Source organism: Nannospalax galili, unplaced genomic scaffold (genome assembly GCF_000622305.1).
Source record: "Nannospalax galili isolate Female #2095 unplaced genomic scaffold, S.galili_v1.0 scaffold723, whole genome shotgun sequence".
Lineage (NCBI taxonomy): Eukaryota > Metazoa > Chordata > Mammalia > Rodentia > Spalacidae > Nannospalax > Nannospalax galili.
In genome coordinates, this window is record NW_008349978.1 from 58,487 (window position 1) to 80,826 (window position 22,340).

The following is a 22,340-nucleotide window of genomic DNA, read 5'->3' on the forward strand; positions in this document are numbered from 1 at the left end:
TTATTTCTTTGAAAACATTGATCACCTACCAATTGGAATGCTTTTCCAGATCTACCATGATTATGAAGCATATATTTAATTTGAGAACTCATTATGTTTTATGAGTTATTTACAACAGGAGAAGATTGAGAATTTATCTAGAAATAAACACACTACATAACTAATGTTTTAAGTTTTATTACTCGTTAATGATATCTTTATGCTCATGTTGACAAACACATAATGGAAATCAGCAAGTCTATAAATGATTTTTGGTTTTCCTTTCCTTGTTTCATATGGACAATTTTGTTAAGTAGGAAATAGGCAGGGGTAACCAATCAATGAGTACATTTTATTTTGCAGTGTAGTACATGAGATTTGTATGGTAGTTGTGGTGTTAGAATTATTCTTGAGCAGAATATAACTATTCTTTATATTTCAGTTTATAACTACTACAGATGGCTAAAATAATTAACAGTGAAGACGAAAGAAGATTACTATTTTGTGAAAGGAGAATGACACTCTTGAACTATCCTAGGGGCTTTGATGTAGATCTACACTATTCAGTGGTTTAAGAACTATTTTGGCAGAGCTGGAGAGATGGCTCAGCACTTAAGAACACTGACTGTTCTTGCAGAAGACCGGGTTCAAATCCCAGCACCCAATGGCAGTTAACAACTGTCCATAATTCCAGTTTCAGGGAATCCAACAGCCTCTTCTGTCCTCCCCAGGCATTGCACAACACGGGTGCACTTACCGACATGGAGGCATAACACTCATACACATAAAATAAAAATAATAAAAAAATTATTTTTAAAAAGAGAAACAAATGATTTAGGGGGAAATCTTTGTAATAGTCTTACCAAAACATAACCTAAAGTGACTATCTTCTAAATTAATTGAGATGGCTTTACTGAAGTAGAAATTGTCAAAAGTCTTTTTGGAGCTTTAAGCTGCCTATCTACATACCAGGTTTGTAGGGCGCGATAAAAGGTAGAGGAAAGGAAGTTCTGTGCCCTGAGAACCATTTGCTAGAAGATCTAAATAGAAAGGATTTCTTTTAAATGGTACTGTTAAATGTGGTCACTAAATGAGGAACTTTATTATTGAGCCTCTAATAGTGGTTCTTTTTCCGCCTGCCTCCTTACTAGTAGGACTCTATTCTTTCCTGTATACCGTTCCCTTTACCTTCATGGGCCAGAGTTCATTCTTCTCACCCCCACAGTCCCCACCTTTCTTGTCATGGGCAAAATGTGTACATTATAGTACTATTATCCTAAAGCACAGGTCTTTCCCCTCTTCCAAATCTATCACAAACTTTCTACTCTCAATTCTCTGATCTTTCACTATCATCCTCAAAAATGTTTTCCCCTGCAAATAAAAGCTACTTTTGCTGCATCCTCTTTCCTTCCACCCCTCAAGCACAGTAGATTCCTCTGAAGTAACTCTCTAAACTATGTCCTTGCTTTGTGTATGGTCTTTCCCAGTTCCTTGTGTGTAACTGGGAAATTGCATTCTTTTGCCAGCTGTTACTATTAGCCTCCTCTTTTACCCACATAGCCTAGCAAGTTCTCCTTCCATACCTGTTTTAAACTTGCTTATATTTGTTTATATCTTTTCTGTGTATATGCTTATCCATGTCCTAGGGATGTGGCAGAAACAGTGCAGTCACTTGGTTATTTCTCCACACTCACAACACAGTTCTCCATAGCGTGGACCAGTTCACTGTCCTTTGATTGAACAGGAGAAATGGAAAAATCTAACTTATGTTTTCTGTGGCTTGAAAGGTCATATGATAGTGCATTTATTTTACATGGACTATCAGTGCTAGAAACTCATTACCAATAGGTGAGAAGTTAAGGTATTTGATACCATAAACCTGCAGGTCTTTTTCTCTGTCTGCTTCCTCTTGAAATTCACTGCTCATTCATCAATTCATTTTCCCAAGCTAAATATAAAGCTGTTTTTTCTTCTCATGATAATAGTATTTCATTCAAATCTGACATTTAAAATAGGTTTGGCCGGGTGTGGTGGTGCATGCCTTTAATCCCAGCACTCATGAGGCAGAGGCAGGTGGATCTCTGTGAGTTCAAGGCCAGCCTGGTATACACAGTGAGTTCCAGGCCAGCTGGGGCTACAGGGAGACCCTGTCTCAAAAACACCAAAAGAAAATATGTTTAGTGGACATGAATATCTGCATAAATGTCACCATTTTTCTTTGTATTCATAAACAAGCATCCTTTCAATATCAAAAGTTGTTACTTTTGCATATAAGACAGAATTTGCAATCTGCGGGGCGTGTGGATAGGGGAGGTCTAAATATTATTAAAATGTATTGTATGAAATCCACAAAATTTCAGTAAAAATACACATCAAAAAGTTTTTCACTTAGCAGACTTTTCTCCCTGTTTAGTACAGTACATAAGTCATTCTGCTGTCTGCTCGCTTGTAGTTTCTGATGAGAAAGTTTATATTTTTATTTATTTTTTAAAAATATTTTATTTATTATTTTTATTTTATGTGTATGCATGTATTGCCTGCATGTAGGTAAGTGCATCTGTGTCGGGCCACAACCGCAGAGGACAGAGGAGACTGTCGGATCCCAGGAACTGGAGCTAAGGACGGTTGCTAGCTGCCATGTGGGTGCTGGGATTTGAATCTGGGTCTTCATCAAGAACAGTCAGTGTTCTTAACCGCTGCGCCAATCTCTCCAGCCCCCTGAGAGTTTATATTTCTAAATATTTCTATTTCATTATTTGACAGTTTTTTACATGTATGTAATGAATTTTAGTGATTTTTGACCCAAGCTCCCCCTTCTCAACCCTCTTTCTCTCTCACTGAAACTCCGCATCCCAACGAGTCTCCAACCTATTCTGTCTTTTTTATTCATGTAAGCTACTGAGCTTAATTAGGGTTGGCCTGTATGTTACAGATCTCTATGTAATTTGGTTAATTTGGTTTTTGTTTTATTTCTGCTTTTAAAACATTTTTTTTCACTGTTAGTCTTCAGAGGTAGGCTGAGACATATCTTTTTCAATTTGTGTTCAGTTGCTTCTCTTGTTCTGCTTCAACTGAACTTCCTGAATTTCAGAGCTGTTATTTATTTATTTATTTATTTATTTATTTATTGTCTTTTTGAGACAGGGTCTCCTTGTAGCCCCAGCTGTCCTGGAACTCACTATGTAGACCAGGCTGGCCTTGAACTCACAGAGGTCCTCCTGCCTCTGCCTCCCGAGTGCTGGGATTAAAGGCATGTGCCACCACACCAGACCAGAGCTGTTATTTTAATGCAATAATGTCAGTTTATTGTCACTGAATAAAAAACCAAATGTTGTCACTTTTGAACATTACTTTTCACGTTTTAAATGTCACACAAAAAGTGGGAATTTTCAACTGAAGTATGCTTTTTGTTTTAGTGTCAAAATTCTTCAGAAGAATCAAAAAACTGTTGAACAAAGAGAAATGAAAGAAGAAATGGAAAATCTGAAGAAAAATTTGTAGAAACTGTAAGTAATGAAGGATTAATACTGAAAATCAAGTGTCTTTTTGAGCGTTGGGACATCTTTGAACAGAGGCGTATAACAATTATTGATTTTTTTTTTGAAACAGCAACATCAAGGTGTGGAAACTATTGAAACTTGTCTTCAGTCTCTGCTAACTGAGGACTAGGAAGAAAGAATGTGGTCCGCCATTTCATGGTACACCTAGAACATTGGCTACACTAACAGAAATTTTCATAGAAAGGAGTACTTCTCATTTATCATTACTTTGTTACATAAAAGACCCCTAGTGTGTTAACCTATGAGTGAAGTGTGATAATTTGGTGGGCAGTAAAAATTACTATAAGCATGGGCATATTAATTATACACATGAATGTGGTTGACCATACCATTTCCACACTTGCATACCACTGCATCGATCAGGCCCACCCACCATCCAATCCATCTGTCGTCTCTGCTGTTCCCGTATCTGCCCCTCACTTATAGCCCCTTCAACACAATGTCTCTGCTACTTTCACGTCCTTTTGAAATGGTTTTCGTATATGTGAGACAACATGTGGTATATGTGTCTGACTTATTTCCCTTAATACAGCTTCCTTCAGTTAACTTTTTTTTCTGCAAATGACAAGATTTCATTCCTCTTGATTTCTGAAAGATAGTCTATGAATATTCTCTTTATGCTTTCTTGTGTTAATGAACATTTCAGCTGTCTACCTGGGGTTCTACATGCCTCTTACACCTGAATGACCATGTGTCATGATTGAGTTTTATTGTCAACAGGACTGGTTTGAGAGATGGTTAGGGCATTCATAAAGTATACTTCTGGCATATGTGTTAAAACATTTTCACAGAGAAAGTTAAAAGAGAAACAGAAAAATGTACTGCCCTGAACGTGGGTAGAACTGTAAGGTAGCCGGGGAGGAAAACAGGAAGCAAACTAGTGAAGAGACGCTCCATTCTTCCTGCATTAGCACATGTATTGCCGCTGCCATTGCCTAAGACATCAATTCCAGCTTCCTCACCGTTCATTTCAGACATGCAGCAGTGACTCCCCAGGGAGCTTCCAGGCCTTCAGAGCTGGAGTGGGGATGGATGCATCATTTCTCTGCCATTTCTGTTTTAAGTTTATTTTTATGAATTGTTTTTAAATTTTATTGAGAATGTCATACATGAGTGTTGTATTTGCATCATTTCCACCCCTCCCGGTCCCCTTCCAACTCCTCCCAGGTCTCCCTCCCTCACAATTTCTTGTCCTCTTTTTTACTATTGTTACATGTACATAGTATATATACAAATGGGTGTGTATACACACACACACACACACACACATATACGCACTTAGTCCACTTGGTGGTGCTCACATTTACCTGTGTTTATGGTTGTCCACTTGGGATTAGATAGTCTCTTGGGGAACAAGTCCCTGGAGAAAAGTGATTCTCCCACGATTAGCATCCTTCAGTTGCCTTTATTTCTTCATTCTGCGGTGGGACCCACTGACATTCCCCCCATCCACACTGGCTTCTTAGTTGGTGGTGTGATTAGGCAGAGCTTGTTAAGACACCATACTGTGGAGCTTTCATGAGTGTAGATTCCCTATCATGTCTATAATGCGTTAACTAGCAGGAGATGTCTTCTCCCTCTGGTTCTCAAATTCTTTCTACCACCTCTTCCTCTATGATACATGAGCCTTAGGTATAAAGGTTGCGTGGTAGATGTGTCACTTAGGGCTGCCCACCCCACAATCACTTATTCTCTGCATTTGACCAGTTGTAGAACTTTGTAAGAGTCTCCATTTCTTAGAAGAAGTAGCATTTTCTCTGAGCTGGATGCTTCTTGGACTGAACCTACTGAGTTTTCTGGATCTTCTGTCTACAGATAGCCACTGTTGAGCTGTTATACATTTAATGTGCAAAAGCCAATCTAGTGATTCCCCTTTGATAATTGTATATATTTAATTTTAATAATTTTCTGTGTATACACACACAACACACACACACAACATTTTATTGGTTATATTCTTCCCCCAGAAAACTCTAATACACATATCCTCCAGCCTGAGAAGAGAAAGACTCATTTCGGATTTTTCAACAGTGAGCTCATTGCATCTGATTCAAATTGTATGATCCTACAGTCATAATTTTTGGAGGAAAGTAATGTCAAGCCCTTTAAGGACGATGGTTAGATATTTCCAGAATAGTAACAACAGGCCAGTTCTCTTTTTAAAAATATTTATTTTATTTTATTTATGTGTATGTGTATGTGTCTGTGTGTCTGTGTCAGTATCTGCCACATGTGTGCATTGATCACAGAGGCAAGAAGCAAGTGTTAGATCCCTTGGAGCTGGATCAATTATGAAAAGTTAGATATGGGTGCCAAGAACCAAACTCAGGTCCTCTGGAACAGCAGCAAGCACTGTTAACCACTGAGTCATCTTGCCAGACCTGGGAGGTCAGCTCTTGGAGCGAAAGAGCTGTCGTTTGCCGCTTTTGGGAAAATGGGATGAAAGAAAAAATGAAAGTCCAGTTATGCTGGACTTCCATAGTCTGGGACTCTTCACAGGGGATGAACTCTGACACTCTTCCCTGTAGCCCTTTCTCCACTCTTCTGAGGGCATGGGTTAGCATTAATCTCTAGATGACTTTTGCTAAGGAAAATGCTGTTCTGCTCTGTCTTACTAGTAGAAAAAAAGGGCCCACTCAGTTTTTATCAGTCCAGGATGTCTATTACTCCTCCCCCTCTGTCCTCAGATATGCTCCTTAGGAGCTCAAAAGAAAGCAGGAATACTAAGACTGGTGTATTTGGGACCCACATATAGAGGGATGAAATATGGTTTGAGGAAGACCTCAAGATTTAAAGTTTTAATGTTCTCTAAAAAGCAAAACAATTGTTTTGCCTAAAATTAAATGCCTAATTGTACCAGAGTATAAGAGGAAACAGAAACAGTCCAACTCAAGGATATATAGTAAATTACAAAATGCCACAGAAAATGTGAATAAGGACAATAAGGGAAAAAAGACAATGATTCTTTAATACAAAATGTTTCTATTTAAAACAGGATTATACTCTTTAAAGGAGAAGTAGGACTAATGTCCTGCAGTATTCCAGATTTATAATGGTGATCAATCCAAGTTAGTGTTATCCATCACATAAAATTTCTGCCAGTGGAAATGAGAATTGAAAAAACTGCAAATAAATCTCCTTATTAGAAGGTGAGGCATGGAACAGTGCTGTTCCTGCCTTCTTGTACTCCCCTCATCTTCTGATCTTGGGCCTTAATGCCTCCATCTGTTCTTTCTCAGATACTTTCTCGTCTAGTAGCCCTGCTGGCCTGATCAGGACTGACTGGGTAAACAAACGAGAAGTCATAAAATAGGATGACATGGCAGATCTTAATACCACTCATGCTGTCCTCTCCCTTCCACTCCAGCATCTTGTCCAGTTCTCCCATAAATGGATCTAGGCATGTTAAAATGAAAAAAAAAAACTGAGTAATTGTTAATGCTGGTGGGATACAGTGATCTTCAGGGTCCTTCCTCCTTTATTCTGGGGTTACCCAAAGGCTGCTGCTACTGCATCTCTGTCTACAAGGTGTGCTAGTCCCTTGGGTCCTGGCCTGGGTCCTGACTTAAGGTTGCTGTGAAGCTAGAACTATTCCGTGGGCCCTTGTATGTACTGGCAGTGCCCTGAGTTCCAAGACAGCTGCCCATAACCTTTCTCCATGTGGCCAGGGTTCCTGCCACCCCTGTCTATAGCAGGCTGATCATTACACCCAACCACTCCCAGCTGTACTGTGAAAGCGGGTCCAGGGGTGTCTCCCTCAGTGCCAGTTACTTAGCGCTGTGCTAAGAAGCTATGGATATGTGCAGGTGTCCTACTAAACTCCAACCTTCCTCCCCATCTGCCTTCTATCCTGAGCCCCAGTCCTGTCAGGGTCCTCAAGGGATGACACGCAGGAATTGTGGCTGAGGTGTTTACAGGAACTGCTCTGCTGCTGCCTCTGGGTAGCATGAAAAGATGCCCACCACACATCTTTCTTGGAATAAGGGTTCTGATGTCTGTCTCCTACCCCCATGTATGCTGCATTGGGTTTCTCTCTTCTCTTCCCTCCCAAGAGCTGAGGGCCTCCCTGCCACTACTACCCCTGGCTGCAGCCAGTGACCAGGGGATCCAGGAATTGGGATCCAGGGTCCTGGGTTGGACCTCAGGACAGGTGCAGGGTCATGAGGGCTCTGCAGCCCACCTTTTCCTCTCCCCTCTCATCCCCTGCTCTCAGCTCCTGCTTGCAGTCTGGGCAATGAGACTGAATCTGGCCAATACTCCTGTTTCTGAAAAGCCTCAGGTCATGACTGCTCCCGAATATTGAACACTTTTCTCCAGGCTCTTTGAGTGGGAATCCAGTGTATGTGTGTAGGGGTGCATCCCAAAGTCCACAAATCTACCAAAAACGACTGAGGTTTTCTAAATTTGACATTTTTACCCACACTGGGGAAGGCCTTCAAAAGGACTTGACAATCTTCAGGACCTGTCATCCTGAATTAATATGTGGACAACCTCCTGTAGCTGCTGCTGACCCAGCCACCTGCCTACGAGACATCCAAGACCTGTTCCAGCTGCTCCGGATCCTGAGGAGGTACCATGTCTCCACCAAGAAAGTTCAACTTTGCCAAATGAAAGTCTCCTACCTGGGGTTCAAATTCTCAGGATAAGAAGACCCTTACTCTGGCCCAGGAAGAAGCTATCCTTCAGATCCCCACCGCCCAAACTAAAAAACAGGTACCTGAATTCCTGTGGGCAGCAGGATATTGCCAACTTTGGGTCCTGGGCTTCAGTAAAAGAGTAGGTGCCCTCTACTCAGCCAGAGCCAGGAATCAGCCCTTAAAATGGACAGAGACAGAGGCATAGGCTTTTCATTTGGCTTTTCCCTAACCCATACCTCAGCTCTGCTCTTGCCTGATGTCCACCTTTGCTCATGAACCCCAGGGGCATTGCAAAAGACATGCTTACTTTGACCCTGTCAAAGGCCCATACTTATCCAAGCACCTAAAGTGAGTGGCTTTAGGATGGCCCTCATATCTACGTGCCATAGAAATTACTGCACTACTGGTAAAGTAGGCTGACAAGCCATCAGCTCCATCTCACCTTCTCAGCCATTCGAAGCCTCAACCTGGTGACACTGATGCTGATAACCCAGAGGTGCCCCTCCATGACTGTCACTTACTGGACATCTCCCAAGCCAGTCACCTGGACCTCTGGGACACCCCCTTACCTTGAAGCAGATCCCAACTTGTTCACAGACAGAAGCAGTTTTGTGACAGAGGGGACCCGAGACCCAGAGCCACTATAACCAAACAACGGGATGTCATCTGGGCCCTAGCCTTGCCCCACGGCACCTCCTCACAAAAGGCTAAACTGATCACCCTCTCCCAGATTCTACATTGGGAAAAGGATAAATAGGTGAACATCTTCACAGACAACAGATGTGCCTTTTATACCCTTTCATGTCCATGCCATGATCTACAAGGAAAGAGGACTCTGACACTCCTATTGCAGAAGGCCCTAAGGAAACACTCCTGCTCCCAGGAAACGAAAAAGGACCCCGTAGGATGATGAACCCTGTCAGACTTCAGAATCATCCTTCCTGCAGTCCTTCAGTGCCTCCTTGTGGACCAGCTTCATCAAAGACCCACCTGAGTGCCATCAAACTGCATTACTTTCTGGTATTTGTGCACACATTTCACATCTCCAGGTTGAATGGGGGAGGCCTTTGCTTTTAAAAAAATGGTAAAGAGCCTCCTCCAGAAAATAATTCCTAGATTTAGGCTGCCTCTGTCAGTTTGTCATAGGCCAACGGGTCAGTAATCAATAAACCATTATGCCTACCAGACTCAAGTCTCTGAACATTTTGAATGCATGAATTGGATTATTAAATCCACCCTATCTAAATTAATCTTAGAGACCAGTGAAAACTGACCCAGCCTCCTGCCCAGGATCTTCTGTGTTAGATGCATTCCCTATAAGGCCCCCCATATAATATTATGTTCATAATATTATGTTCAGAAGGCCGCCTCTCCTACTGCTTAGACTAAGGGACTCTTCTGAAAAATTAGTCTCTCTTAAACTATCTCTAGTCTCTCCAACAGATCTAGGCAAGTACATTCTAACATCTGAGACATCCTCCCAGTTCCCTCCTGTACACTCTGCCACCCGTTCAATCCTGGAGATCTGGTGTACATCAGGGAGTTCCAAAAGGAGAGAAGGGCCAATAGTTCTTGGTTCCATTGCTGGTTTGATTGGACTCCGAGGCTGACCACCTTACTTATAGGGCTAGCAAGATCTCGTCCTTCTCCTCCTGGGTCTAATGATTGGGCCTTGCCTAATTAACTAGTTGTTGAACTTTGCCAAACAACAGATAGTCTGTTACATTAATGTACCTAGAGCTCAGTACAATCCCCTGTCACCTAAGGATATTGAATCGATGCTTTGACTCTGTCCTAAGACCAGTGGGGGAATGAAATGGCAAAATTAATTCCATTTTATTCTAGTTGACTTTTGCCTCAGTCTGTGTTTCTGCCCACCCCGCCCCACCCCCATTCATGCTTGCTAACTGCTCCTAGTCAGGTGGAACCATGTCATGCAGGAACTTCTTTTTCCTAACTGAAACTTAGAAACTTTGTGTTAACTGAAAACCTGTTTTTTAAATGACCTGCTCCTGGTCTGGTATAACTATTGTGATCTGATGTAACTATGGTTATTGGTTATGCCTCTGGCATGATGTAATTGTGGTTTTAATATTTATAAACCCTGAAAGTCTGGGGACACTGACTTTACACGGTGGGCCTTAATGCCCAGGACCGGGTTCCAGTGGGGGAAAGGCTATGGGAGAGGTCTGGTGGGGACAGGGCTATAAAGATGATTTAGATTGTTTGAGATATTCTGTATGAAATACAACAAAATTTAATTTGAAAATTTTAAAAAAACGATTTATAAACCCTGCCCTGCTTCTCCTTGGGGCTGAGAGTTCTTTGTGGCAATAGCTACTCTCGGTTGACTATTAAAGGACTCTTAATTCAGTCATCACTATGTGGCATTCCTCTGTGCTTCGTGCTCAGTATTACAATATGAAATATAAATTCTGGTTGAAGATGTTCAGTGTTTCTCCAGATGCCAGTTCTGTGAAACACTCATGAAGAGTATCAGTTTTACTAGTTTGAAGTTGGTGAAATCAGGGCAGCTGCCTTTCACAGCACCTTGATGGTAACTGTTGTTCACTGAGCACCTACTGTGTGCAGTGCTCTGAGCTGCTTAACACGGTCAGTATCCCGCTCTTCTTTTAGCTAGTCTTCCAGGCAGGGGCTGCTACTGCTCTTTTTTGGTCCTAGCACACTGTGCCCTGGAGAGCTGGGATAGGATTTGATATCTTGGCCGTAGAGCCCTCCTCACATGCCTGCTCTCTGCTGACCTCCACCGGTTCCTTGTGGGCTCAGAGTCCATAACTGGATAATCATGTTCACAAGAATTATTGTATTCTCATTTCGTTTGAGCACCTGAGCTGTGTTACAGTTCTTATTCCACTTCCTATGTGCTCTGCTGCCAGATGTGTAGGCTTCAGAAAGGTTTAATCAAGAGCATCTGTTTTCTGTTGCTGTGATCAAGTACCTTGGAAAGACTTGACTTTACCTCCCAATTCCAGTTTATAGTCCATCATAAATGGGAAGTCAAGACCGCAGGAACTGAAAACAGCCTGTGACAGTACATACACAGTCAGGAGCAGTGAGAAATGAATGCATGCATGCATATTATGCAGCTCAGTTTCTCCACTATAACACCATCCTTGAACCAAAACTACAGAATGATGCCACCCACAGTGGGCTGGGGCTTCCCACATCAGTGAACATAACCAAGGAAATTCCCCACAATTTGCCCATAGGACAACCTGAATGACACCATCCTTCATTGAGGCCTTCTTCCCAGGTAATTCTGAATTTCTACCAATTAAAAGTAACCATCACAGCATTTTGTATAGCAGGACCAGTGGCAGTGGAAGCTCTCCCCAAATAGCACATGACTCTTCTAATCATTTTTTTCAGCGTTGGGGATGGATCCTAGGAGTCCCCCATGCAACACAGACCCCAGGCCCTTTTCAGATTATGTATATGAGAACACACACACACACACACACACACACACACACACGTCTTTTAGAGACAGGATCTCCCTGTAGTACCAGCTGGCCTTGAACTCACAGAGATCTGCCTGCCTCTACCTTCCAAGTGCCGGGATTAAAGACATGTGCCACTATGCCTGGAGAGATTTTATATATTTTTAAAAGGCTGAGACAGGTTCTCACTGCACACCTCAAGCTACCCTTGTTCACACTGTGTAGCCCAGATAGAGTGCAAACTTCCATGCTTCCTGCCTCAGCCTCTTGAGCAGCTGAGATTAGATGCATGCACCATAACAGTCAACTATAAAACTTTTTAAATTTGAAATTTTTATTTTCTGTGTGCATGTATGTGTATGCATGAGTATGTGTGTGTGGTATGCATGTGTATGTATTGGGTTTCTTTTAACTGTGGTGAATACGTATGTATATACATGCACATGCAGGTGGGTGTGTGGAGGCTGGAAGTCAGTGCTGGAGTGTCGGCCTCTTGTTTCCTGGGAGCTCATCAATTCCACTAAGCTGACTAGCCAATGAGCACCAGGGATCCACCTGTCTCCACTTTCAAATAAATATAGGTATAAACTCCCATGCCTGATAGTGCTGGGGATTTGAATGAAGGTCCTCATGTTTGTGCAGTAAACACTTTAGCAGCTGAGCCATCTCTCCAACCCCTACATTTCATTTTTTTAACTTTTGAGACCAGGTCTTACTATGTAGCTAGGCCAGGCTTGCCTCAAACTTGTGACAATCCTCCTGTCTCCAGCACCCAAATGCCGGGATTATAGGCATAAATCACCACACCCAGCTTTACATTTTGTGCTAGATAGCTTTGGTGTCAACTTGACACACCTGGGTTGAGGGAGCCTCAACTGGGGAATTGCCTCCATTAAACTGGCCTGTGGCCATGTCTGTGAGGTATTGATTATTGTGTGATGTGGGAGGGTCCAGCCCACTGTGGGTGGTGTCACCCCTGTGGCCTGTGTTGACATAAGAAAGCAGGCTGAGCAGGGGCCAGGGGAGCAAGCCAGTAAGCAGCATTCCTCCATGGCCTGTGATCCAGCTCCTGCCTCCAGGTTCCGGCCCTGAGTTCCTATCTTGGGCTCCCTGATGAACTGCGACCTGGAAGATGTAAGATAAATAAACACTTTCTTCCCCAAGTTGGTAGTGGTCAGAGTGTTTTGTCACAGCAATGAAGAAACAAACTGGGACACACTTTATTTTTATTTTTGTTATTGTACTTTAAGCCTGGCATCAGGTATGTACCTATAACCCTAGCATTCAAGCCAAGGTAGGAATAACACAAGTTCCAGACTAACCTGGGCTATACAGTAAGACCTGGTCTCAAAAAATACCCACCCCCCAAAAATTTAGTGCTATAAGCCTGAGGATATAGCTCAGTGATAGAATGAATACCTAGAATGTGAGAGGCTCTGGATTTGATCCCTAATACCAAACACAAAAAGTAATAAACAAAATAAAAATTAGTCCTTTAAATGGCTTGGGGGGGGTGGCATGTAAAGTTAATGTTTACTAGTCCAGCTGCAGAAGATGAAGGAGTTAAGGATCGTTCATAGCTGCCATATGGGTGCTGGGAATCGAACCCGGGTCCTCTTCAAGAGCAGTTGGTGCTATTAACTGCTGAGCAATCTCTCTAGCCCCAAAGAGTTATGGAACTTTTAACAGGTGTGGCCATGCTGGAGGAAGAACATCAGTAGGGGTGGGCTTTGAGAATATGTAGTTTGCCCACTTCCAGGGTGGCTCTCTCTGCTTCCTGTGCTTGCTTGAAGATGTGAGTCCTCAGCTTTCTGCTCCCACCACCTCCTGCCATGCCTCCTCCACCATGATGGACTCTCCCTCTGGAACCATGAGCCAAATAAACTCTTCCTTCTGTAAGTGGCCTTGGTCATTGTGTTTTATCATAGCAACAGAAATGTAACTAATATACTTTTCTAACCACCTAAGCACTATTTATTAACCATTACTGAGCAGACCCAGCTTCCTGAACACAAACTTGAGGAAGCAACCTAGCTTCTTGCCTAGCCAAGCTCTTCAACAATTCTAAGACTGCTGCCTGGACTCTGGAAGATTCTACTAAGAATACAGAGTTCCTAAACTGTGAGGGAGACGTGGAGCTCATGAGGAAATGCTAGAACCTTCTCTACTGCACAAGGTATGAGAGACAATTCACCTTGTGTCTAAAACAGTGAGATTTTTCCCCCTCTGGCCAAGAGGGTAGAAACATTTACCTTTACCCAAGAGGGCCTCAGAATTTCCCTTACCTGGTCTACACGTCTTCTGCTCTTTCCAAGGGACCTCACTACTTCCAACTTTGATGAAGGCTTCCCGAAGAGTCAAAAGGGACCTCAGACCTTCCATTTGCCCAATGTGGGCTTAGACATTGAATTGAATAAAGTCATAAAGCCGTTATGAAGTAGGCAGGCTTCAGATCTTCCTCTTCCTATTCAAAAGGACCCAGTCCTAGTCAGTCTGCCAAACATGGACCTTAGACCCACACCCTCAGCACCAGAGACCCTCAGACCTCATGTTCTAGCCTCTTTGAACAAAGGGACTTCTATCACTGCCTTTCTGCTAAATGAATGCTTAAAGGACCTGCAGACAAGGGAGGGGGTGTCTCACTTCTACTCTCTTCTCCCCGGGGCTTCAGTTCTACACACTCTGACCAGGGGAGTTCCAGAGCATCCCCTTCTGTCCATGAGGGCTTCAGACCTACCTCCTACCTAAAAGGCCCTAATACCTTCCTCCTCTGACCTGGGTGGTCAGGAAAATGCCTTTGTGAAGAGTCCTCAGACAATTCAGGATTGCTGTCACAGGGCAGAAGAGTAAAAATCTAAGCCCCAAACTTTGATCATCTACCTTCAAAGTGATCACCAGAAAAGGAGAGACCCCCAACTTCCATGTCACACTTGTGCAGCTGAACAAAAATTTGTGTAGAGCACAGATCCAGGGACTGCATCCAATGTAGTGGAACTCTCAGACTGCTGCCAAGATGCCCGAGTCCCTAAAGATATGGTTATTGTAGACTATAAGGAAGAGTTGGAAGCTAATGAGGTATCGCCTTGACCTTCTTCCCTCTGCACAAGGGAGCTGGAGACCTTCATTTTCTACCTTCAGGGTTCTAGGACCTTACTGTTCTGCCTGACATCTTTCCCTCTGAAAAAAAAATGTGGCCTTAAACTTCCCCACCCTTTTCTGCTCCTCACATCTACCCCTCTCACCAACAGGGGCTTTGCAGTAATAGGCCCCCAGGATAAGGAGACACCCATAAACTTCGGCTTTAGCTCCCAGCACCAAAGAGTAACAGAGCCTGAAACCCAAGTCACCTGCCTTTAATTCAGTCACCAGAAATGGAATGGCCCCATCATTTCTGCCCAGAGCTAGCTATACACAAACTTGAGGTGACAAAAGCTGGTACAGTGAAAAATGCTGTTAGAAGAATGCTGAGATTGCACCTGGTCACCTGACGAGTCAGTTCAAGAGATGGATGTCGTAAACTATGAAGCATTAGAAGCTGATGAGCAGTGCTGGCATCTTTCTCCACTGCACAAGGTACCAGGGACATTGACCTTCTACCCAAGGGGGTTATGGGACTTTCCCCTCTGCCCTAGGAGGTTCAGAACATTACCTTTGTCCAACAGAGCTTCAGAGTTTCCCTCTCTCACAAGGGTGCCAGAGTGTCCTCTCTAAATTATCTGACTCCCGTCCTCTTTGTGGAAGAGAACATTAAACTTATCTCCTAAGACAAAGCCTGCCTCAAACTTTCCCTAGTTGCTCTACAAGGGAAATGCTTAGTCATTAAAACTGTGTGAAAGGGCCCTCACACCTCCACTTTCTTATCAAATGGGCCTCAGACATTCCCCTTCTTGCTAAAGGGGCCTCAGACCAAGGGGGTCTTACAACATTCCCTCTGCACAAGAAAGCATCACAACTTTCCACCGGGCCCAAGTTGAGGGTGGGGTCCCTGATCTACCTCCTTTGACCAAGGGGACTTCAAGCATTCCCTTTCTGCTCAAAGAGATCACCAGGAGGTCTCAGACACTGACCTGTTTTCAAGGGGGCTTCAGGCATACCCCTCTGCATGGTGGCCTTAGAGCTTCCCCTTCTATGGTAGCCTCCCACTGGGACATTGTACGGCCTTGCTGGCCAACTTAGAGGCGGGGCTTGTGGGTGGCAGCCAGCCTGCTTCAGGCCTGTGCTGCTTCCTGATCTGTGGATACCCAAACATGGCACCTCACAGTCGTCATCACAGATGGAACCCAAGCCACCATGCCTTCTTCACCTTGATGGGACTGTACGGTCTCAAACCATAAGCCAAAATAAATCTTCTCTCCCTTAAGTTCTTTTGTCAGATACACTGTCATGGCAATGAGAAAAGTAATCCACAATGTTCTCTCTTCATTTGTCAGTGGGCATCGGAATTACCAAACAAGTTGGGGGAGGGGACAAAAAACAAGAGAACAAAAAAACATAGGCACTATGTTCTCTAATATCAAAATAGAGCGATTTATTCAAGACACTGAATATGATCCTTTGATTCTCTCTTGAAACAAATGAGCTACGAAACACAAGGTGATTCTTTTTTTTTGCCTCCAAGAGCGTGAAGGGTGAGTGGGAGTTGGGGGTAGAGGACAAGGGGTGGGGGTCAATGTTGCTTAACAGAACAAGGAAATTGTTGACAGAGAACCACGTCTGGCTGTACGTCTGACACAGACAATAAAAACTGCAGAAGCCAGAATTCAAAACTTCAGGGAGTTGCAAAAGAGACATTTCTGCATTTGATAGGAAATAGAATGAAAAAGTTGAATGAAAGGTTTGAAAAGAGAAAAACAAGGAACTAAAGCAGATCCTTAAATTTGACAAAGTGCACTTCACTTGGCTCCATGGTCTATGTTTTAGTCAGACAGAACAAAAAGTCAAGTCCTACAGTGTCATGTGGGGTCAGAGAGCTGAACCCTATGATATCCATCTGGCCCTTCGGTCCCCTACAGGTAGCATTCTGGATGTGCTGGGCACATTGCATGGTCACTTCAAACCCAAGGAAAGATCCCAGAAAGGACTGTTATATGGCTACACTGCTTTCAAGGCTGAATTTGGTCACAAGACGTAAGCAATTCTCACAATGTTTTAGGAGTTGTAAACAATGTTAAGCAACAGCATTACACATGGGCTGCCACCTTGAGCACAAAGATGATGCACCAGCTGTCTGGCAGCAGGGCAAATGATGGCATGCAAATGCTGGCCTCTCCAGAAACACTTGTGGATTGAGCTGTTTAATGGAGATAACTTGAGGGAAGTGGGTTGCATTCTCCTGCTTGGTCCCCTTGTGGCCGGCACTAAGTCCCTTTCCAAGGCTAGATGGGAGGGCAAGAAAGTGGGGGGTCTTTAGGCTTCTTCTTGTGCAGGCCGAACCTTTCTGTCCTGGTCTCACAACTCTGTACTCTAACCTAACAATTCTTATGTGGCTTAGATTCATCTTTGGGGTCCAGCCTGGACACCCAGGGATTGTCTAGTGAGCCCCTTGCGTGCCATCGACCCATCACCATCCCATAACAATGTGGAGCTTGTCAAATGCAAGCCATGCTCTCACTTTTGGTAGCTGATCTTCTACAGAAATGAAGAGACTTTTATTTGGGGAACAAAGATAGTATTTATCTGGACTCTTAAAACCTATATTCCAAATCTTAAATGTTCTCAGAGTACGAAGCTTCATGTCCACTTTTTCAGAGATCCCTGTTGTGATCAAATTTACTCTGGAGACTACAGAGCACTCTGGCTTCTTTGCTGTTTAGGTGCCAGAGCGCAAACTCAGTAACACAGCACTTGGTCTTTTGGGGCTCGCATAATTCACATGTCCAAGTGGAGGCCAACTCGTGTTGCTGGTCCTGGCATTTTCTGCTGCGTAAGAAGTGCCTGGCCTTCCCTATTAGTCGATTTTTGCCTCCGCATCCACATGTGTTCATAATGGCTGCCTCAGCTTCAGACTGAACTCTGCACACTGCCACCCTACTTGCAACCCCAATGACTTGGACCAGTCCCCTTCTGGTCTATCTCCCATTGCTAATTTAATAAACAGGTCAGTGTCAAATTATGACAAGAAGTAAGCAAAGGTCACCTGAGTCAACGATGACTAGCTTTGCTAGGAACACAAAGCCTTTAGTTCTTTACAAATGGTTAAAAACAACAACAACAAAAAGATTATTTAAAAAATAACCTTTGTCCTAGTTTCCTGTGAAAGAAATTGTAGAGGGCAGAAAATGAATTAGCGACATTCTACCAGGGTCATAATTCATTTTCAAGATTGAAAGTGTCCTCTGATCCTCATTTAGTGTCTTTACTAGACTTAATGACAGTGGGATCTTCGGGTCAGTTCTGCATATGCCTCACCAAGCCTGATAAGTGCCCATCTGTAGCGACACTGCTCTGAGAAAGAAAAGACGTAGCAGGCAAGTGCCATGGAGCCACACCGTCTTGGGCCGGCTTCTTCACTGTGTTCCTGCTGCTTGGTAAAATACACACTGAACAATGCAGCATTCTGCTTGATGCCTAAGCACCAAGCTCTTCCCCACCAGCTGTCAAACAAACCCCTGTTCTTCCATAGGACGCTGCCCAATCCAGGGTTTTCTAACTGCCTTTCATGAAGCTAAAGGGAAAGGGGTAATTAGACACCTCAGACTCTGTGTCTTCTTAGTCTTTTAAATATGAATCACACAAAACTCTCTATGTCTGATGGCCATTTTAGGATTTTATAATCGTTTTAACATAAAAATATTTTTTCCAAAAATATTCCAGGCTCTTTCTCTTATAAGTCTTTTTTTTTCTCCTGTAAAAAGTCCCCCTCCCTGCCTTCTCACATAAAGCACTTACTAAGCTCTGAAAGTGCCCTCTTGGTACCTAAGATGTGAAGCAACTATGAGAAAAGGACAGAGAGTGAGCAAAGGATAGGGGTGGGCTGGAGGGAGGGAGAGTGCTGTCCATCAAAGATCTTTCCATTGTGTCCATGTGTCCATGTCTATGCTGGGCTTCATGAGAAGTGAGACCACACCAGACCAAGGACAACAGCGGAAGGGTAGGGAACAAACCAAACAGTTTCCATCTGAGGCAGAAGGCCCCCAGACCACAGAATTCCAACAAGATAGAAAACCACCAAAGAAAGTTCTAGAAAATACAAAGTGTTGGGATTACAAATTCATACATTTCCTTGGTACAAACTGGTCTTTTGGAGAGCAACTGTAGTATCCAAATTGACAGGAGGGAAAACCTTAAGTGGGAGTTTTTTCCTCCCTTTTGGTTTGTCACAGCATTTTTCTCTTCTTCTTTGCTTTTTCTTTCTTTATTCTTATTTATTTGGCACAGCTTTTTGTTCTTCCTTCCATGTTCAGTCATCAGAGCCTGTTGTGGATGGAAACCAAACCATGCACCATGTAGCTGATGGCTTCATCCTTCCCCAGCTGAGCACTCTAGCTGAAAACCATATTCCCCCTGTGATACAACTGTGTGTATGATTTTATATCTATGTTTTAAACTTCCAGATGGAGATTATGAAAAAAAAAAAAGAATCCTGTGGCCAGGGACAAGGTGATTTCCAAGCACACTCAAACACAAGTCAAGTTCACACAGTTTGGAGCTGATCATTGGAAGGATGCTGCAATCCCACACATTCACTGCTGGTCCATTAGAATTCTTTTTTTTTCCTCTCTCTCTATAATATTTTGTGTTTACTTTCGAAGATCTAAAACACAGACCTGGAAGGAAAGATAGAGCGTCTGTTACTTTGAGAGACAACACCTGGTACCTTCAAACAGATGCTGGCAAAGTACAGCCTTTGAACCAAATATGGCTAGCCACTGACCTTCTTATAGTGTCTCTTCCACCTCCTTGAGACAGGGTCTCACTGTGTAGCCCTGGATGAACTGGAATTCACTATGTAGACCAGGCTAGCATGGAACTTACAAAGATCAACCTGCCTCTGCCTCCCAAGTGCTAGGATTAAAGGTGTGTGTCACCACAGCCAGCTTTTCTTATAGTTTTAATAGAACAGAGTCAAGAAAGGCCAGATAATCTCTAGAAACAGTCTAGTTTCTGAAAGGGATCATGCCAGGAACTCAGAGTGACAAAAGCCATCAGCAAGAGTCACAGGCTACATAGATGCCTACATGGTAGGGCAGAAGACAATTTGGTCTAAGGGCATGACCACTGAGATCTGGGACCATGTCAACAACTCACTCCATTCACCAAAATGCTCCTTGCCCTAGGGGTTACTGCAGCCTCAAGTTCAGGGGCAAATTAAACATCCAGATATGCCACTGGACCACAGTGAGGTTCACAAGAAGGCCATCTTATAACAAAGATGCTTGGCCAGGACATGCACAGAGACAGGACAGGGCAATCTCTTCCCCATATACTTGTGATATTTGTGGCCAGACAGTTCTCAGCCACAGTGCAGTGTCCCAGCATTATGGGAGGCTTAGCAGCATCCCTGGGCTCCACCAGCAAGAGGCCAGTGGCATCCTGTACCAAAGTAGTGAGAGAGAACTCAGTATGACTCTGGATACTACCTAAGGTCCTCAGGGGCAGAATCACTGCAGCTGAGAGCATGCAAGTTTACTGATATTCTGGGGCAAAGAGAGTTATTTCCAGATGCAGTACCAACTCAAACAAAAGTGTCCTTCAAACCATACACATCAGGGTGAATACATGTTGTGCGATGAGATCTCCAGGATAGGAATGCTGCACATGGACTTGGATCTCATTCAGGGATAGGCTGCCCAGCAACCCCAACCCCAGCAAAGCAGAGGTGCCACTTACAGAGCCATCAGATGCGCTGGCACCCACTTTGTCTCCTCGAGCATTCCAGCACACCTCAAAGATGCCACCTGTGCCTCGGTAGCTGTGGACGAGACATCCACTCTGCAAAGCAAAGCAAAGCATTTGTCATGGCAACTCAAAGGAGCCCTGAAAACTGGCAGCAATAATAAGGGGCCAGTCTCCACACACCCGTATCTGATGAAGACGCTTTCACGCACACAGAAGTTAAAGAAATTTCCAGAACACTGATGGCTGTGGGTGCAAACTCTCAGACCTGCTACCAATCTACTGTCACCGCATTTCAGTCAAGGCCACGGCTGTTCCCAGCAATGTGTCATGGCACTAGAGTGCACAAGATAGCTGGTTCCTGTGAGGTGAGGTATGCCTGCCAGTTGGGAACCTTTGCATCATGACCTCCTCTTGACCTTTCACTTTCTCTATCCTTCAGTACTGGGTTTGGAATCCAGGGGGTTAGGGTGTTAGGCAAGGGCTCTAGCACTAAGCCACACCCTCTGACTTCCCCAGTGGCTTTGCTGACAGGTTCTTGCGCTCTTATGGCCACTAGAGAATCTTCTTACCAAACCATCTTTTCTTCTCTCCTTCCTAGGGCCAGTCTTCTGGGCTGAGTTCTCCATAAGGGCTCCAGCCCTTTCTCACATCCTATCCTGATTACTATCAAACAACATACCATCCTCTCAGACTATGGAATGAACACAACAACCCCATCTCTCTAACAATTAGAATGCTATATTAATTAGAATGATTATATTACCTGTTAATCAATATTATTACTATTATATTAATTATGATTATATTTAATGATTAAATGCACTAGCATGTCATGAAGCTAAATCTTCAATGTGTTTGGGACATGTGGTTTGGAAGAATAAATGTCTAACATATTCATACTGTGGTATGTGCTAGTTGATGCCAAGTGTTGACAAGTGTCAGAGAGGTAAAGTGGAGGTCTTTGAGACTTAACAAACTGTCAGATGTCCCCCAGTGGCCACCAATTACACATTAGTTTTTACCCCTAGCAATAAAGTGTCTGGCCATACACATATTTACTTACATATATGTATACATGTGTATACATATATATGTATACACACACACACACCACACACACATCCCATTATCAAGCGACAGTAAATACTAGCAAAGGATAATTAAAAATGCATTTAGATAAATATTATTTTCTATTCACATTGAAAAATACAGGGTGATGTGATGTGAATTTGAAAAAGAGGAAGCAAAGAGTATTATGTTTGTTTTTATACTGCGAAGATTAGAATAGACTTTAAGATGTTTCAAAATAACTGATTCTCCCCACTCCCTTCAATATGGACCAAACATACATAGATTTTTTTTCATCATTACTCCCCTAAAAAATTACAGTATAACAAGCGGGCCCGGGTGGCACAGGCCTGCAATCCCAGCTACTCCAGAGACAGAAGGAAGACTCCAAGTTTGAAGCCAGTCTGGGCAACATAAGAGAGTTCCAGGCTAGCCTGAGACACATTAGAGAGACTGTCACAAAATTAAATTTTTAAAAAGGGCTTGGGATGTAGCTCAGTGGGAGAGTGCTTGCCTGCCACAAGGCCCTGGGTTCAAACTAGAAAAAAAATGGGGGGGAACTGAAGAGGTGGCTCAGCCGTTAAGAGTACCAACTGCACTTGCAGAGTACCCAAGTTCTAGTCCCAGCACCCACTGTTGGTGGCTAACAACCTTCCATAACTCCATTTCCAGGGGAACTGACCTCCGCAGGCATTGTACAACACGGGTGTACTTACATACATGCAAGCAATATACTCATACATATAAAATAAATTAAATAAATAAATAAATAGATAGATAGATAAATAAACAAACAA

General features: G+C 43.3%; 1 protein-coding gene across 12 annotated transcripts in view; it reads right to left on the reverse strand.

Annotated features, from left to right (window-relative positions):
- Positions 1-16,140: 16,140 nt before the first annotated feature.
- The window catches only part of Tbl1x (transducin beta like 1 X-linked), a 209,761-nt gene continuing 203,561 nt past the window's right edge, over positions 16,141-22,340 (reverse strand). For 11 of the 12 annotated variants that reach the window (XM_029570449.1, XM_029570445.1, XM_029570452.1 and 8 more), the window contains 2 exons: positions 20,467-20,568; positions 18,834-19,403 (listed from right to left, as the gene is read on the reverse strand). In XM_029570449.1, coding sequence (XP_029426309.1) covers positions 19,377-19,403; positions 20,467-20,568 — 129 coding nt within the window. In that variant the 3' untranslated portion in view covers positions 18,834-19,376. Of the gene's footprint in view, positions 19,404-20,466; positions 20,569-22,340 lie in introns of all 12 variants that reach the window. The other variant, XM_017801682.2, reaches the window with a different exon arrangement.